General features: G+C 43.0%; 2 protein-coding genes across 6 annotated transcripts; both read right to left on the reverse strand.

Annotated features, from left to right (window-relative positions):
• Positions 1-11: 11 nt before the first annotated feature.
• LOC130536926 (aminopeptidase N-like) lies at positions 12-12246 on the reverse strand. Of its 3 annotated transcripts, none has more exons than XM_057053235.1 (20): positions 11179-12243; positions 10018-10160; positions 9713-9846; positions 9319-9439; positions 8760-8914; positions 8570-8683; positions 8280-8423; positions 8012-8077; positions 4295-4360; positions 3989-4137; positions 3790-3869; positions 3480-3613; positions 3085-3140; positions 2861-3008; positions 2683-2771; positions 2127-2234; positions 1320-1487; positions 1105-1236; positions 883-946; positions 12-564 (listed from the first exon to the last, which is right to left on the reverse strand). In XM_057053235.1, the coding sequence occupies exons 1-20, from the start codon at positions 11748-11750 to the stop codon at positions 370-372; spliced, it is 2838 nt and encodes a 945-aa protein (XP_056909215.1). In that variant the 5' UTR covers positions 11751-12243; the 3' UTR covers positions 12-369. The 3 variants fall into 3 exon arrangements, 1 of the variants encoding a protein (XP_056909215.1); XR_008953505.1 differs by having other exon boundaries at positions 506-564; positions 1082-1236; positions 11179-12245; XR_008953506.1 differs by lacking the exons at positions 12-564; positions 883-946 and having other exon boundaries at positions 1219-1236; positions 1320-1425; positions 11179-12246.
• A 1276-nt stretch (positions 12247-13522) lies between these two features.
• Positions 13523-16032, reverse strand: si:dkey-12e7.1 (uncharacterized protein LOC557553 homolog). Of its 3 annotated transcripts, none has more exons than XM_057053240.1 (3): positions 15175-16032; positions 14498-15085; positions 13523-14253 (listed from the first exon to the last, which is right to left on the reverse strand). In XM_057053240.1, exons 2-3 carry the CDS (start codon positions 15008-15010, stop codon positions 13666-13668), a joined length of 1101 nt encoding a protein of 366 aa, XP_056909220.1. In that variant the 5' UTR covers positions 15011-15085; positions 15175-16032; the 3' UTR covers positions 13523-13665. The 3 variants fall into 3 exon arrangements, with proteins under 3 accessions (XP_056909220.1, XP_056909221.1, XP_056909219.1); XM_057053241.1 differs by having other exon boundaries at positions 15378-16031; XM_057053239.1 differs by having other exon boundaries at positions 14498-16031.
• Between the last annotated feature and the right edge of the window lie 1106 nt (positions 16033-17138).

The raw sequence follows: 17138 nt of genomic DNA on the forward strand, positions 1-17138 counted from the left end.
ACTGAGAAATGTTAAATTACATGACTTTTTATTCACAATATTAAAGTTTTATTCTTAAAATATGATTTCAGAACCTTAGAATGACACATTACATCATAATCATAATGCAGAGATAAAAACAGCAGACCCTTGGCTGGAAAAGTGAAAAATAAAACCATAAACATAAACACAGTGTACTTATTAGAGCTAATCCATTAGCGGCTAATTGCTATGTGAACATACCATGCTGCTCATGTTTAAGAAAACAAAAACAACGTTATAGCAGAATCATAAAACACAAACTAGAAAACAGGGGATTTATTTTATTATTTAACCTCTCAGCAAACATTGCTGGCCAGTCAAGCAAAGGTGGGAATTTCACAGTAGAATTTAATAGTTTGTTGTTTTCAAACTTCTTTTCTTACTGTTGCTGTTGTAACTCGGGGAAGAGTTTTGCCTTTCGAACCAGTCTCGGACCGTGTACATGTGCTTGTCGACCAACCGGATGTTGGCTTGGGCTTGCTCAATAAATTGGGTTACTATCTTGGTGGAAAGCAGCTTCCGCTCTGCCGCGAAACTTTCCAGCTGGACAAGTGCAGAGATGACACACAGGATTACACCTACAGAGGCTGCGTGGAGGAATGCGTTCGCATCTTCACCAAATCTGGATCTTGCATCTGAACCTGGTGCCACTCGCTAAGCCCTGCCCTGGAACCGCCACTGACCGATCATGTGCTAGCAACGCAGCAAAAAGCCTAGCGCGTATGGGACATGTATGTCCGATGAAGGATATAGAATGCCTCCATTAATATGTACATATATGCATGTCTGTCTAAGATAACAGAGAGAACAGAGGTCACTCCTTGCTTGTGTTATAAAGCACATAAAGCAGCACTAATTTACCTCTTTCAGTTGTAACTGGTTGAACAGCTGGGAGGTCAGGCTCTGGAGCATGGCCGGCAAGACTCTAGCAGCAAAGAAACAGGACAGAAGATGAAAATAGGAACAGGAAGAGATGGAATATTACAAATAGCTTCCAGTCTATCAAAATCCAGTTACCAAGTACCACAAAAAAGGGGGGAGAAGAAAAAGAGATGAATACACAGCATCTGAAGTACAATCTACCCGCTGATGTTTTTCCAGTGTTGTCTGACGAAGTTCCAGGCTAGCGGATTCCCCAACACGTTCCCAGCTACCGCGCCAACAACATAGGCAACATCAAGCTCATCGGCCTTCTCCAAACTGTACTCCAGATATCTGGAAGATAAGGATGACGAACACTAGGCCCAAACCTGAAATCAACACAGTTCAGAAATCACCCCCTGATTCCGTTTCTTCACCTGCTGAGCAGCCAAACCTTGGTGGTACAGGACAGAGCTTTAAGGAGCTCCTCTTTCTCTGTGCTGCTGTTGGTGGTCTGAACCTTCTCCCAGGCAAACTCCCATTCTTTTTCCCCGCCGGCGGCCACAGCGTGACAGTAGATAATAGACCGCAAGTTAGGATGGATGCTGAATCACAAGAGCAGGCATTATTTCCCCTCAGTCAGAACATCACACCATTACAATAGTGAACAATTGTTTTGCTAGTCTAGCATAGCATACATGCTAGCAATATATATACCCAGCCGGAGCGTCACATGTCACTAAAATCCAATTTGTTTGTTCTGCATTATAGTTGCACTGAGTTCAAAAGGTGTGTTTCACAGATGTTGCATGTAACAGCTGCAATCACTGGCTGAATTTTACAATAAAACCAGCAGATTACAAGCAGACACATACAGCATTGGCAAGTGCAAGTGTGATGTTTTATGACGTATTTATTCATATGTGTACCGTGCATTATGATTATATACTGTTACTCCTTCAGTATATAAAGATGAATTTGATGGAAGAAAATACGAAACACATTTAATGTTGAGCTTTCACTTTAAAGAGCTCCTTTTTTAAAAAAAAAAAACCCAAACACTTTTAGCCACATAAAACAGCAACAACCTCCACCAACTGAAAGAATGAAGGACTTGAATAACACTTACTTTTACTACATCCTTGATAATGCGTTAAGCAGCAAAATATAAAGACAGCTTTTAAAGGGAGTCCGATTCCTCAAATTTGTGTGGATAATTAGCGCTTATACAGCAGAGTTTCTACCAGTTTGTGTTGCTGCTCATCCACTCGCCAAACACCTTCGATGCCATCTTTAAGCATCGTGGGAGCCGGTTGGAACACGCCACTTCTACGGCGGTGAATTGGCCGTACCTTTGAACGACACCATCAACAAAATGAACGTGTAAATGTCTGTAACTTTACGTTAAAGTGTATTTTCATCACTAAATCCACTATATTTCCCCTCCAAACCATGTCTCTACTGTAGCGAAAGGTCCTTAAATGAGAGATGCTGCGTGAAAGTAAAGATTAAGGTGTTGCACCACTCACCACTGCAAGAACACAGTTGTCCATACCAGGATTTGAACCAGCAACCTTCTGCTTCATAACACAGTCCCCTCTTATTCTTAGTATTATCTTCTCAATCTTTAAACTTCTTATTTTAAGCATAGAAAGCCACTAGCTCAATAACACATTTCAGCCTGTTTATCTCCCTGAGCCGTCAGCACATGTTCTGAGTTAGCAAATGGGATTTGTTGTTTGAAAATCAGCCTAAACAATCAAGCGATCCTGCTGACGGGGCGAATAGCAGAGTGCTTACTGTGAGGCCTGCTCGTGGGGGACGGCATAGTCGTCGGTGAAGTTGCTGTAGAAGTCGTACAGGTGCTCCACTTGGTTCCGCAGGTACGTCTGCAGGAGGACGCAGCTTCATGTCAGAGTTTTTTGGGGGTTTATTTTGGAGGGGGGGGGGGGGGTTGAGCGGGGTTAGTGACACATGCCTGAAGGGGTCCAAAAGCCTCAGTGTGTTGAAACATGAGGACGAAGTACTGAAGATTTCTCGTTGCTGCTTCCCAGGGGATGTATTCGGTCTCCTTCCGCAGGAAACGGGTTGAATCTAGAGCCAGAGTCACGTTGACAAGGTTGGCCCTGAGCGACACAGAACCAGCCTTTAAGTGTTGTCGCGCGCCCGCGTTCACCACGCCGCTCGCCGCTGCATCCTTACCTCGCCAAATTAAAAGCATCGTCGATGAGCTGCCCTCTGTTGACGAGTGGGATTAGCTAAAAGGACGAGACACATGTGGAAACATCTGTATATTCAGTCAGTTATGGAGCATTTATCACCGGAGAACTGTAAACAAGGCATTTATTCACCTGTGGAAAATATAATCCCTTTAATGACAGCTAGGACTGAACCTGCACAGTCAGCAGATTTGGAGTGATAGCAAAGACTTATGGAAGGGGTTCTGGGGTTCTACGGCTGAGGTCTGGGGGGTGGGTGACACTCATGTTCACACTTATGGTCAAGTTTGAGCTGCCCAAGCACAAAATATTACTACTATTTATTAAAAGTCTTCCGAGGGAGCGATTGGCGGCGGTGGATCAGCGAATGTTACTCACATTTCGGTCTGTTTCCAGCTGGGTCAGGAGGCGTTTCCAGTTCTCTGGGTCATAATTGACTCTATAGTATCCAGTACGGTTCACGTTGGCCAGGATCCACTCTCCATTCTTGGAGATCAGTTCGTTCTTCTTCACTTTAGGGAGCCAAAAGCCAGACGTAATTTACTAAATATCGACAATACGTTGACATGAAATCCATAAAAAGGAGCAAGTGCCTCTCAAAGTTAAAAGTCAGCCTGACGTTTATTCATGCTCAGTAATCACATGATCATGATTTAAAAAGTGAAACCCCAAGGCTCGGTACTCGTACCTGGAGATTTGGAGGTCAGCTTGATTAAAGACGCGTCCGCACGGCTTGACATGACTCTGATGGGGATCTGCCACCACACGCTAAAGACACGGAAGCGGACCAAAGAAGGAGTCATTTTGATGGGAAGGTCGGGAAGCTCAGGTAGAACGTGTGTTTCATCGGGAACGGTGCCCATCACTAGCGTAAATGTAGCACCTACTCTGATTCTGACGAGTCGTTAAACAGGAAACGCTTCTGGTAGATTTCTCCAGTGGACGTATTGATCGTGATCACAGGAAAGCCAGTCTGGTTGGTCCAGGACTCCATGAGGGTGGCAACGTCGGTGTGGCCCGAATCCTTCTTTACGGCCTGCGAAGACAAGAGAGTTCTGGTTTAATATGATTCGTAGAAATAATTGTGTTGAAATGATTCAACAAGATTGACACCATCATCATCATCATCATCATCACCATCATCATTATCATCATCATCATCATCATCATCATCATCATATATGAAGACTTACAGCCTGCAGACAGTCCCAAAGATTGTTCTGTTCGGGGTTTTTGAAGCTAAAATCTGACAGGTACTTCTGGAATCAGAACAATAAGAGATAAAGGACAGATCATTTTAGATCATCGGAACAGTGGATTCTGATTTCAAATGATTTCGGTTGAAGCTTTTGTGTTTCGTGGGCCTGTTGCCGTGACTCCTGAATTCGGAGGCTGAGATCTGCTTTATGAACACGCCGGGGTTTCTCCCCAGGCATCGAGGTCAATTCAGCCAATTTCTGTTGCTTTTTTACACCTACAAATGTGTGAAGTCAGAGAACATGAAAGTGAAAAGAGAACAAGGCAGGACAACAAACACACACGCAGGAGTGGAAAATATGGAAAAAAGGGCACATAAACGCATCACAACTGATTATTACACTTATCTGATCAGTCTGTTCACATGCCTGCTGCATGATGTCCAGCTGAGCTCCAAAAACTGATCTGAAACACAATGTGGAGAAGATTTCTAAATATTTCTCCTCCCCTCCTCTCCTCACCTCCTCTCCTTCTCCCCTGCCCTCCTCTCCTCTCCTTCTCCCCTCCTCCTCTCCTCTCCTCTCCTCTCCTCTCCTCTCCTCTCCTCCTCTCCTCTCCCCTCTCCTCCCCTCCTCCTCTCCTCTCCTCTCCCCTCTCCTCCCCTCCTCCTCTCCTCCTCTCCTTCTCCCCCCCTTCCCAGACCTGTCCTGTAAAGCATCTAGAAAACAAACTGATTGAAACAGATGCTATATAAATACAGCTGAGTTGAACTTCTCCCAATAGCAAAATGATCTTTTAAAGATGAGGCCACCTTCAGTCTGCAGGCCAAATATTTCAGCCATTATGTAATTTGGCTGCAGGCTGTGGAAATTACAGATGAGCAAAACTCTTCAACTCTTTCTTCGTTTTGTTTTCCCAGTGCAGATACAATCCAGATGTTGCATTTCAGAACAACCGGGTGTGATGGTCAACAGAGCACATTTAACCCAAAACTCAACAGCTCAGAAATTCTGTTTGACTTTCCAAATAAACGTAAAACGACGCCATGACAACAGACGCTGGATTAGCAGAACGAAGCGGTTGCAGTTTCCAGTGTCAATGAAAAAAAGGTCATTAAAAAAAGGGGCCGCTGCAAGGGCCACACGTGGTTTTACAGTATTCACGTCTAAAACAATGATACAGGTGTTTGATGAGAATAACAACATTCTTACTGATAGAAGTGATTTTCTAAAAGCAATATTTAATATTTAGGGTCCTTCTAGGAGATGGTTAATTAAGTTAAACGTGTGGTAAAAATGTACCGTAGTTCAGGCCATAGTTTGTAGTTTTTACAGCATAAAAGAGATCCTTTTTATATGTTTCTGTTTAACATCTAATTGCACTTCCCAGCACATATAGTATATATATATATATATAAACTAGGTTGCTTATGTCATATGTTACATTAAGGATCAATTTGACCCGTTTCAGATTTTGTGTTGTCCAAAGTGCTGGCTATCTTTTTTTTTTCTTCGTGAAATTTGGTGACTTTTCCTCATTTAGGGTCATGAACAGGTGTGCAAAATCTGGACACGTTGGTGTGTCTTGGAATGTCTGTGCACTGTTTAGTTATGTTGATGATGTTGCGGGTCAATTTGACCCGGGCATGTTAATAGGGGAGTATGTAATGTAATGAGCACGATGCACAAAGATGCATCTCTGAGCACTAGAGAAGACAAGAAGCCACAAATGATCTTGGATTATAATGCCACTAAAGGAGGGGTGGACAATCTGGACAAAGTAACAGCAACATACAGCTGCCAGGCAAGACTGCCCATTGGCCTTTGTTGATTTCTTTTGCCACATTTTGGACACATCTGCTTATAATGCCTATGTCCTGTGGACTGAAATCAACCAGCAATGGAATTCCAACAAATTATACAGACTGGCTTTTCCTGGAAGAACTTGGCAAAGCACTTGTCACCCCCAAGATCCAGACATGAGCCAGGCCAGTTCGATCCCCAGTGGCTGCAGCCATGATTGAAAAGGTCAAGCTCGGGTCACCCAACCAACCTCCAGTGGAAACAGGTGGGAAAAGACAGGAAAAGATGCCAGGTCTGTCCTTCCAAAGGACAGTAAAACAAGTACCTCTTGTGTGAAATTCAAGAATTACATCTGCAGAAGGCACACAGTAACATTCTGTCCATCATGTGGAGAACAGTGAAAATGTTGAACATTGAATGTTAAAGTTAAAAAGAAATGTGTTCATGAAGAGGGAAAAACTTAATCCCTGTGCTTTCTTTGAGTCAGGAATGAAGACAGAAAAGAAGGGAGTAGAGGAGGATGAAGAGAGGAGAAAAAGAGGATGAAAAGAAGGAAGAATTGCATCATTCTGACCTGGGAGGATGCTAAATAGTCCTTAAATATAGTTTTGAAATTAAAATTTATATTGAATATCAATTTTCTAACTGTTCCTATAATCTAAAATAAAGTAGTTCTTAGTTTAACCTGTTTTCCTGGCTCTTTTGAGGCATTTACAAAGTACGGGTCATCAATGTAATTTTTTTCCAACATAATATGAGGGATGTATATATATATATATGAACTAGGTTGATCATGTCATATGTTACATTATTAACTGTTATAAGAGGTAACCAAGTCAATGGGAGGCCAATAGGGGGGTTAATGGAAACACTCTCACTCATTTTTTACTGCTTGTTCCTCCACTGAGGGTCACGGGGGGACTGGAGCCTATCCCAGCACACTGGGCGGAGGCAGGGTACACCCTGGACTGGACGCCAGTCAATCACAGGGCTAACACATATAGACACACAACCATTCTCTCTCACACTCTCACCTACGGGCAATTTAGAATTTCCAGTTAGCCTAATCCCCAATCATGCATGTCTTTGGACTGTGGGAGGAAGCCGGAGTACCCGGAGAGAACCCACGCAGGCACGGGGAGAACATGCAAACTCCACACAGAAAGTCCCCAGGCTCAGTCCCAACCGGGGATCGAACCCGGGGCCTTCTTGCTGTGAGGCAACAGTGCTAACCACCACACCACCGTGCCGCCTTAATGGAAACATTTAGACACAAACTGCAGAAACCAAAGGGACAAAATAACTGTGACAAAAACAAGATGTCTAATTTGACCTTTTGAAATAAAATGATGTTGTTCTAATAATATTTACCGCATTGTGTTCATTATCTTTCCTTCATTATTATTCAAACTAATGGCCTAAAGTTTATATTTGAAAGTACTTTGGTCTAAACCAGATCTGATTTTATTGGTTTAGATCAGCCTTTGTCACCAAGATGTCGTTAATGAAGTTAATGAAGACCTTCAACAACTTCAAAACCTGCTTAACTCTTGTAGTCTCATCTATGCTCATCCTATTCTTATTGATGATTTTTTTTCTTCTGCTAAAAGTATGTACTGTACAGTACATCGTGAAAAAGACTCAGAAACATAAAACTACCACTCAAATTTCAAACAAGGAAGCTAGTTGTGATTGAGGATTGTGACTGTTTGCTTGGACCATAGTGATTATGATAATACATCAATTTTACATCTATCTGAAACAAAATGAACTTTCTTCAGAAGCAACATATATTTTTTACACACCAAAAAACCTCCAATGTTTTACTAAACATATTGCAGCTATGGGCTAATCAAATTACATGGATTACATGATGACGAAAGCGGGAAAATCAAAAATCAAGAAGCTTACTTTGACCCCTTCATGGAAAACATTTCCCCCCATGTAGTCTGCCAGCATTCTCAGCACGCTTGCCCCCTGCAGAGGAACCACCAGAAACAAGTTTAAATGTCACTTTGGCTGCAGCGCAGTATGTCCTCTTCATAGGTTTTTTTCGATTTCTGCGTTTTAAACCAGGCTGTTTAGCTGCATTAGCTCATTAAATTGCAACTTTAAATGTTATGTGAATACCATCGCACCAGACAATTCCAGAATACAGTTATTAGTCATTATCGCCCACCTTACTGTACGTGATTACGTCAAACAGGTGGTTGATGTCCACCGCTGACTGAATCTCTGCCTCTGGAGGGTTGAGAGGGTGGGATGATGGAAGAGCGTCCTGCTCAAATGCTGAGTGGAGCTCATTCAAAAAAAATATCTCATTCTAAAGGGAAAAAAAAGGACAAATTTTGGATTACTTGAGCTGGGATACAAAAACACATTGGTGAAAGTGAACATAAAGATGTAAAAAAAAAGGGCCTGATCCAATGACCACTATGACCAAAGAACACTGTCATCATGCGGACGTACCAATTTAAACGTAGGCTCAACGTGATTCACAGCAATGATGGACATGTAGGTGGCAAAGCCCTCATTCAGCCAGATTTGGTTCCACCATTTCATCGTTACCAAGTTCCCAAACCACTTTAAAAAAAAAAAAAATCAACAAAAAACATTAGAATGTATTATCATTGCGATGTTCACGAGGGTATACACTGACCTGGTGTGCAATCTCATGTGCGATGAGTACGACAATCACATGCTTGTCCAACTGGGAGGAAACCTTCTCATCATACAGCAGGACTTCCTCCTTGTACGTGATCAAGCCCCAGTTTTCCATTCCTATAACATCCAAGTCCGGCAGCAGAATTTGCTCTGAGGGGATCAAATTATGGCGATACAATTAATAAAAACTATTTAGTACCACTTGGTACCACGGCTTACTCACTTGTGTTTCAACATGCCCTGTTTTTAAGTTTAAATTATTAAAATAAACATCAAGACCCACCCTTTAAAATATTGGTAGACCAAGATCCCCAAATGTTCATTTCCAAATTTATACAAGAAAAATGTTACATGCTATCAACTGTGGTTGATGTCTGACTGATCAGAATATGTGACTCTGAGGTTCCCACCAGTTAATTTAGAAAGGAGGGAACCTCTTGACAGGAGGTGTAACACCATTGAAAAACTAAAGGAAGTCGGTTGAATTTCCTTCAGCCAAGAGTTTTAATGCACTCTATAATCCAAAAGAACTAAAGACGGACAAATTGACTTACTTAGTGTCCCCTGTTTGTAATTAACTCCAAAATAACCCTCGAAAAACTTGAGAATTCTTCCAGCGACGTCGGCTGCATATCGAGTCAGTCCTCCTGATGTGACTTCTGGTCTGGCAAATGTCTGTACGTGCAAAACACAAACAGCATCAGCGAGAGTAAAGAAGCTAATAAATCGAATAAAAGAGCCGGTAGAAGAGCCATCCTAGTTATTTACACAACTTCAAATGGAGTGAGGCAAATGGTATTAGAAACAATAAGTACAAACAGCTATTTGAAACAGCCACTACTAAGTTATCTGCAACTTCTGGGTATGATTATAGAGAACACGAAATGTTGTTCCCTTAAAACCTTTGGAAGGAGTAAACAAACGATACTCTCGGTGCATTACACATACATAAATTTTAACATCGTCGTGTGTTGTCGATCGTATTGACGTGAATTCCGACACCGTGAAGGCAAACAAATACGTTGACATCTTCGGTGTTGGATAAAAACTGGTGTAGCTCCAGTCCCCAATATCGGCGCTTCCTGAGAGTGTGGAAAAGACAGAAGAAGAGATGAGTCCTATTCACTTATTTCACTCTTTTCCGTTGGACGCACTGTTCCGATCGAATAGCCGCCAAAGGCAACAATAACGGAATGCTTGTTGCTCGACTGCAGCCAATGGCAGTGACAGAGCAAGACGGAGCGCTCGTTCACCTTTTATTGGTCCATTTGCCAGAGCCACCATGTCGTTCCTGTGGATGATGGTGACATTAAACACGGCTTTCATGTCAGGCTCGTCAAAGCAAGGGAACACTGCCCTGGCCATCGTTGGTTCTAAATGAGTAGCAGCAAGGTATCTAGAAACAGACGGCAACAAACACACAAAAAAATGCAACAGGGAATTAATGATTTGTGTGTGTGTGTGTGTGTGTGTGTGTGTGTGTGTGTGTGTGTGTGTGTCGCCACCATGCCAGAGCCAAGAGCATGCAGGTAGGGATGCAGACAGAGTTGCTGGTTTGTACCTGAGCAGTCAGGGACGCTCTGGACAGCACACCCCTCCATCAAGGGGTAGGGGCATTTTTTCACATGCCCACATCGGCCTAATGGGCATGTTTTTAGACAGTGAGGGGATGATCCGGAACGCCACACGAGGCTGGCAAGAAGCTCTGACCTGGACGATGTTCTCTTGTGCTTGGGACTCTCTCAAACTTGTGTGTAAGTGGTTTGAGTGCACTGTGATAGACTGGTGACTCCTATGAGGTGTTTCCCCTGCCGACATCTTGGATAGACTCGAATGTGCCTCATGGAATAAGTTGAGGTGAATGGGAAACTGATGTAGGACACATGAATATCTGCAAAAGGCTAGCTGGTGCAAATGTTTTAACCATCAACCAAAGGTCCCAAAGCACCTGTGTATCAGTAACAGCCACATTCCTGAATTTGCACCATTTCCTGCAAGGAAACTCCTGGCAAAACTCGTGAACATGAAAGCATCACACACACTCTAAGCAGAGGACCACAGCATCCGATCTAAACTATAAATGCCCCTGTGGAATAACCAAACGGCGGTGACCCAGATCATTCAGACTCTGAAGTACACGCAAGGTCTTCATGGATGAGATGGTTCTTCAACAGGTGGATGACTTCTGCATCTTCAGGTGACTTTCTGTTGCCATTTCAACTGAATTGCTGCTTCGGGGCTTTTATTGGCTCTGTTTCAGTCCAAATTGTAAAAGGTGACATGGCTCGATCGGGGTCAGGAACGTTGATTCTTTGCTGAGGCCCACAAATCGTTTGGTAGGATTTCGAGATGTAATCACCAAACCCGTCAGCTTCAGAACCAATTCAACAAAGGGAACTGTTGCTTCAGCTTACCTGACAGTGTCTACGTTCTCTTCCTTGTCACGTTCGTGATAGGTGCTCACGTAAAGCCCAGCAGACGCTTCTGACATTTGTCCCCAAAATTCCAGCCTCAAACTGTAGTCTTCCCCCGTTTCTAAGGGTTCCTCCAAGTAAATCTCCATAAAGTCACTTGGATCATTGTGAAATACAGTTTGAGACACCTTCAGCGACACCTTCCTTCTCTGGTTCTTCACTACAGGGATTTTAGTAATCAAGAGGTCCTTGCTGTGCAGGTAAATTGTTTGAGTCTTCTCGACGCAGTGGAAATTAACGACGGAGATCCCGTTGAATTGCAGAGTGTGGTTTACGCTGGTGCCGTTTTCCTCCTCCATGACCTGAGTGTACAGGTGAGGCTGCAGGACCACCTTGTAGCTGTGAGGAAGGAGATTTTTCGGCAGCCGCATGGAAGGCAGAACTTTGGTGGTCCTGAGGCGAGAAAGGTCATTGTTGAAGAGGATGACCACGGTGATGATGCCAGCAATGATGAAGACTGTCAGGACGACCAAGACAACCGCGGTCCTTGAGATGAATGACTGTTTGGGCATGATGGCTCTTTCCTTCGGTTTGCTCTGAGGGTTCTATTGCTCCACTCTGAGACGTCTCTGAGCTCCGGCTGAACTGTTTGTGCGAACGTTACCTCCCTCTCATGAATAAGGCTTGGCCTCAATAATTAAGGGTCTGCTCTCAGATTAGGAATTAACCTTGAGGAGCAAATGTGACCTATAGTGTGAAGAGGGTGCGCTCGCAACATCTGGAGGTGATTTACTGCAGTCGCTCCATTCCTCCAAGGCTTGTGTAAAATTCCAAGAACATTTGCTTACAACACACTGTCCATCCATCCTGGCATTCCTCTCTTAAGATGTCCAAACTTCTCATAATCCCATGTCGTGCAGAAAAGTCTAGTGGCGTCAATGCGTTTGACCGCAGGTGCTCAGAGTCTTGAAATAAACGGTGGCGGCATTCTTGCCAAGTCCCAACACAGGAGAGGACAGATGTGGTTAAAATATGTGCATCAACGCACGTCCTGAGCGACTGATGTTCTTGCAATAAATAAGAAACATATGGAGTGAGGGGTGTTGAATGGGCTGGGTTAGGAAGGGGGGGGGGAAACGGGAATCAGCAGATAGAGAATACGGCGATTTGTGGAAATCGCCTGGAAAGCCCCAACCCTCGGAAATCACTCTTAACAAAAGCGATGCCGCGTGTCGGTTATGATCTGTGTTCATGTACAAAGAGCAGATGTTCCTGTTGCAGTGACGGGAAAACTCCAGAATGATGCAAGGTCATTTCTGATCGGACAGCCTGGAGTTGGCAAGTCGGAGAAGCTGAGCAAAAATCTGTATCATATCATTTAGTTTCAGCCTGCCAAGGCGACACACCGAGTTTGTTGTGCATTCCAGTCATTTTTTTTTAGAAGTTGTTCTTTCTTTTAAGAAGACAGACATGTTTTATAACCCACATTCTTGACAAGAACAGGACTGGGATTAAAAACACTATGATGGTATTTGAGCCAACCCAAAACAAAAAAGGTAGCCAGCAGTTGCAATACGAGTAGCAACTCCAGCGGTTGCACAGGACGGGTAGACGACAGCACAGACAGATTCGGTGACCTGATTATATGTGTCATACAGCAAAAGACAAATTAGCATCAGTTATTAGTATTTATAAAGTGGACGTCTAAAGGGAAACTCCATTAGAATCAGAACCCCCTAAACCAATTTTATTGTGGAAGCTTCTGAAAACCCATCAGGGTAGTAACCACAGGATAATTATCCTCAAACACATAACTGCCACACACACAATAAACTGTTAGAGTAAAACACAATTTAATGTAGCAAGATTTTCAGGAGCAGATGGAAAAATCTAAGCAAAAGGGGGCCCCTACCGACGAGGCGAGGAACTGCAAATAATGTCAATAGGACCAATGAACTGTAAATGTGATCTTGAGAAGAAAAAACATTTGAAGGCCTGTTTTTTTTTTTTTTAAGAATTGTTAAAAGTGATGTTACAATTCTGCAGCAGGTGGGCTTTGCAGGGTTAAGCATCAAAAATTAAATGGCTACTTTAAAATTAAAGTTTTAAGCATATGTGCAAATGATTCTACATGTCAAAAAAATTTCAATCAATAATTAAAGTAAAATCAATACCTAATTGAGGTACATTTAAATAAAACACAAAACAACAAACTTTGACAGGTGTGGCACTTAAAACAAATAAAAGTTTCCTCATAAGATGAATTCTCTGGCTCGTGTGTGTGTTTCATTTATATCCAACTAACAGAGCAACAAGTCAGGATCACATTTGATGGCACAATCACTCGATGTAAAACAACTATAACATCAACGTTTTGTCTTATCTGCGTTTTCGAGACTTTTCTAATCATTATTCGCTCAATGAAAGCAGCAAAAAAAAACAAACTCTGTTACTTTAGCAAACAGCAAAGCTACATCGACCATTTGGCTACCAGAGCCAGCTGTCCAGATGGTGGACACAGTAGCAGGACTGCTCCAGAATGGCAGACAGTTCCCTGTAGTTGGCCTCTCTCCATGTAGGTAGTAGCCTCTCATTGTTCAGCGCCTGAAGTTTGGGCGTCCCCTCCCGGAGCACCTGGTAGAGGCACGGCCAGCGGCTCTGAATCCTCAGTCTGGTCCTCCTGTCCAGTATAATGCTACGTGCAATCTTCTTGGCCTGGAGCTCGCGCAGAGCCGGGAGCTTCAGATGGGAAAAGACCAACCCGCGACTGGGCGAAACGTCCAGGTACTCCAGTGACTGGGACTCTAAGGTGTATGAAATCCCCAGGTTCCTCATTGGTACCAGAATGTGGAGAGTTAGGGATTTCAGATGCGGAAGGGATTTGGTTAGGACCTGCAGGGTTGGGGGAGTCACTAGTTTAAAGATCCAGAATGACTTGAGCTCCAGGACTCGGAGATGCTGGAACTGGGTGAGCAGCGACACCGACACATCAGACCAGTCGAAGTGTAGACGCATCCTGGAGATGCGCGGACAGTTGTGGGTCAGTTTGCTCAGCAGCTCCTGGAAACCGCTCAGCTGTGGAGTGAAGAGACAGCGGACAAGCTATTAAAGCAGAATTTAACTTAGGTTTTCTGACAAAAAGGATGTTCCGGAAAGTTTCAAGTGATTCAGTTTCGGAATAATTTTTTTTAATCCTTTTTTAAAATAAAACCTTTAGCAAAACAGCCACAAAGGTAGAGCAAAAACACCATGAAATTGAAAAATATGAACGAGCTTCTGGTTTCGAGTCTGAAATACAGAATCGGGATAAAATAGTCACCTGATCCATCTTGGTTTTGGCTTCCTTCTGTGAACTCGAGTGAACTTTGACATCCAGCGGTTCCAGAAGAGTGAATGTCCAGTTCAGTTCCAGGCGGCTGAGGTCTCTGCAGTGCACATGATCGAGCAGGTGACTTAAAAGTTCGCCCCACTTGTTGTAGCGATCGCCCAGGTCAAAGCTGGCCTTCAGCGTGAGCAGGCTGGCTCGGCGGGAGATCAGGTGGTGGGTGTAAAGGTGGACCCAGGAGCGCCATTTCTCAAATTCGCGGTTGGAAACAAGCAGACCCTCCTGACCTAGATTGAAGACGCTGCGACGGGAGTAATCTGCCACCCGCCACAGCTTCCAGGAGCGGATGATGCAGCTCCAACTAAAGCAAACCAAAGCACAGTTACATTTATCCACCTCGTTCAGAAATGAGAAGATGTGCAGCTGGCACTCCACTGGCAGCAGATTAAACGGGAAGTAATCCTCGGTCACTTTGCGCCGATCCAAAGTTCTTTTTCGTGGTGGCATGATGAGCGGAACCAACGTTAGTGGTCAGTGCCGGTGGTCAGATGTTCCTCTCTGGGATCTCAGGGCCGGTAATATCTTTAGCATGGTGAAATTATCCAAAGAAAAATATGTAGTTTGACAAAGCTACAGAAGCACAAGTGTAATTTCTTCTCATCTAAACTGACCTTTTAGATGATGTTTAAGGGTATTTTCTCTCCCTACACAAGCTTTTGCTTAATTCTTCACTTATTATGTGTAACACTGTGTGCTGGTGCGTTTAAACTAAAAATGTTAACATTATATGATAACAGTGACTGCATTTGCAGAGGCGGTCATGTTCTGTCAGCAGGTTTTCTGTCAAGATAAGGTGACAGCTGTTGATACTCACAAGAAATGACATCTTGATGGAGAAAAGAAAGCAAACAACGGTTCTCAAGTCTGCACATACTTGTTTTAAATTAAGAGTAGATTGACCTGTCTGTCTGCGTAAGGAATTAGTTATTCAGTCGATCCTGGTTGCTCAGGGCTGCAGGTTTGTCTATTTTCAGGTTTGTGGCTGTTCTAGACAATTTTCTCGACAAAAGTGGTGTCGTTTCCTTCTGGTGACTGTCCTGTCCAGTTTAACAGCTAATTCGGTGCAAGCTAACAAAGAATGTACCTAGGGTTCAACAATCAAATTAAAATGCGACAGAATGTTTTGGGTGTTAGAGAATGGTTGAGAAGACCTGAGCAACTTCATCTCGTCAAAGTGTTAAAAAACATCCACAAATCTTGAAAGTTTGATTGCTGTAGTAGCCGAACAGCAGTGCTATTATCGGTTCTTTTTGTTGTGATGTGTGACGTCAACAACATGCGACGTGGTGTTCGTTTTGCTCACCCGCGTCACTCCGCCGGGCGTACATCATTTGTCCTGATTTTATTTAGACTCCCGAGTACACCAGCCTTATTTATTTTAATTTATTTTATTTTTTCATACTGAGATAATGAGTTTAGTTCGACAGCTGATTATTTTAAGCATGAGGGGCATTTTAAAAAGTACCTAATTTCGGCCATTTTTGTCAATATAACATAAAACTTAAAAATGCCTAAAGTATAATATATATATATTGGTAAAAATATACAATTAACTGTATATCAGTTAAATATATCAAAGGTTAGTTCAAGTAATGTTAATGCATCACATGAGAATTGTCCGTATCTTTAGCTACAGATCTGCATGAAACATAAGCAATCGTGTAGACAACCTTTTGTTGCAATATTGGACTTGAGAAAGGTTTCAGTGGGTGGTTAGAAGGCAGATTGTGTTGTGGTTGCTTGTTTTCAGTGCTGCTGTGGTCTGAACTTGTTTATTCTCACCATCACGTACAGTGGACTGATGTTCTATCAGTGGCATTGAATACCAGTAAATGTTTGTGGGTCCATGGGGCAGATGTACGTGTGGGTAGTTTGTGTTCAGTTCCTTTAAAACTTAAAATATGCATCCTCTTTGGTTGTGACATCCTAGATGGCAACAACTGCACTCAGGCATTTGTGACAACTGGCATTTAGTCTATAACTGTAGAAGAATGTCGGTTCACGCTTGCTCTGAAGTCTGCTTTTGTTTTGTTTTTTAAATTAATTCAACCATATTGTGGTTGAGTGAGATTGTGGAGGGTTAAGCACGAGCGACCTGTTTAATATGGGGCGCAGAATGTTAAAGGGTCACTTATAACTACTTTTCCCACATTTAGCTAAAGGAGACTATGTTTCCTCACATTTAGCTAATTGTGACAAAGTGTAAAAATAAATGTGAAAGGTAAATATAGATCTAAGTATTACAAAATGTTAAGTGTAAATGTTAAATGACTGGCTGTAAAGCTCCAGCTCAGCGCACAGCCCCACCCACAACAGACTCTGGATCGGTGCACAACGCTGGAGGGAATTAAGCTAAAGACCATGGCGGATATTTGATAGCCCAACGCCGCCCCATTAGATAATACTCCCAGGACACAGCATATTTTTTTGATTATCCGGTCTTTATATTCAACAGCAAAGCCAATATATAACCGAGGCTACATATTAACCCTTACATTATGCGTTTAATAAACACTGGAGATGAGAGGAAAATGGTGAAATACTGCCCATATGCAGAACCAAGTAGCACTTTTGG

The sequence above is a fragment of the Takifugu flavidus genome, chromosome 13 (genome assembly GCF_003711565.1).
Source record: "Takifugu flavidus isolate HTHZ2018 chromosome 13, ASM371156v2, whole genome shotgun sequence".
NCBI classification, from domain to species: Eukaryota; Metazoa; Chordata; class Actinopteri; order Tetraodontiformes; family Tetraodontidae; genus Takifugu; species Takifugu flavidus.

Coding starts and splice junctions, on each gene's coding strand:
- LOC130536926 (XM_057053235.1), bottom strand. CDS start 11,750: ATGCCCAAACAGTCATTCATCTCAAGGACCGCGGTTGTCTTGGTCGTC. Junction 4,361..8,011: donor TTTTCCATGAAGGGGTCAAA/GTAAGCTTCTTG, acceptor TTCTGATTCCAG/AAGTACCTGTCAGATTTTAG. Junction 947..1,104: donor CACTGGAAAAACATCAGCGG/GTAGATTGTACT, acceptor CTTTGCTGCTAG/AGTCTTGCCGGCCATGCTCC.
- si:dkey-12e7.1 (XM_057053240.1), bottom strand. CDS start 15,010: ATGCCACCACGAAAAAGAACTTTGGATCGGCGCAAAGTGACCGAGGAT. Junction 14,254..14,497: donor CCAAAACCAAGATGGATCAG/GTGACTATTTTA, acceptor TTCACTCCACAG/CTGAGCGGTTTCCAGGAGCT.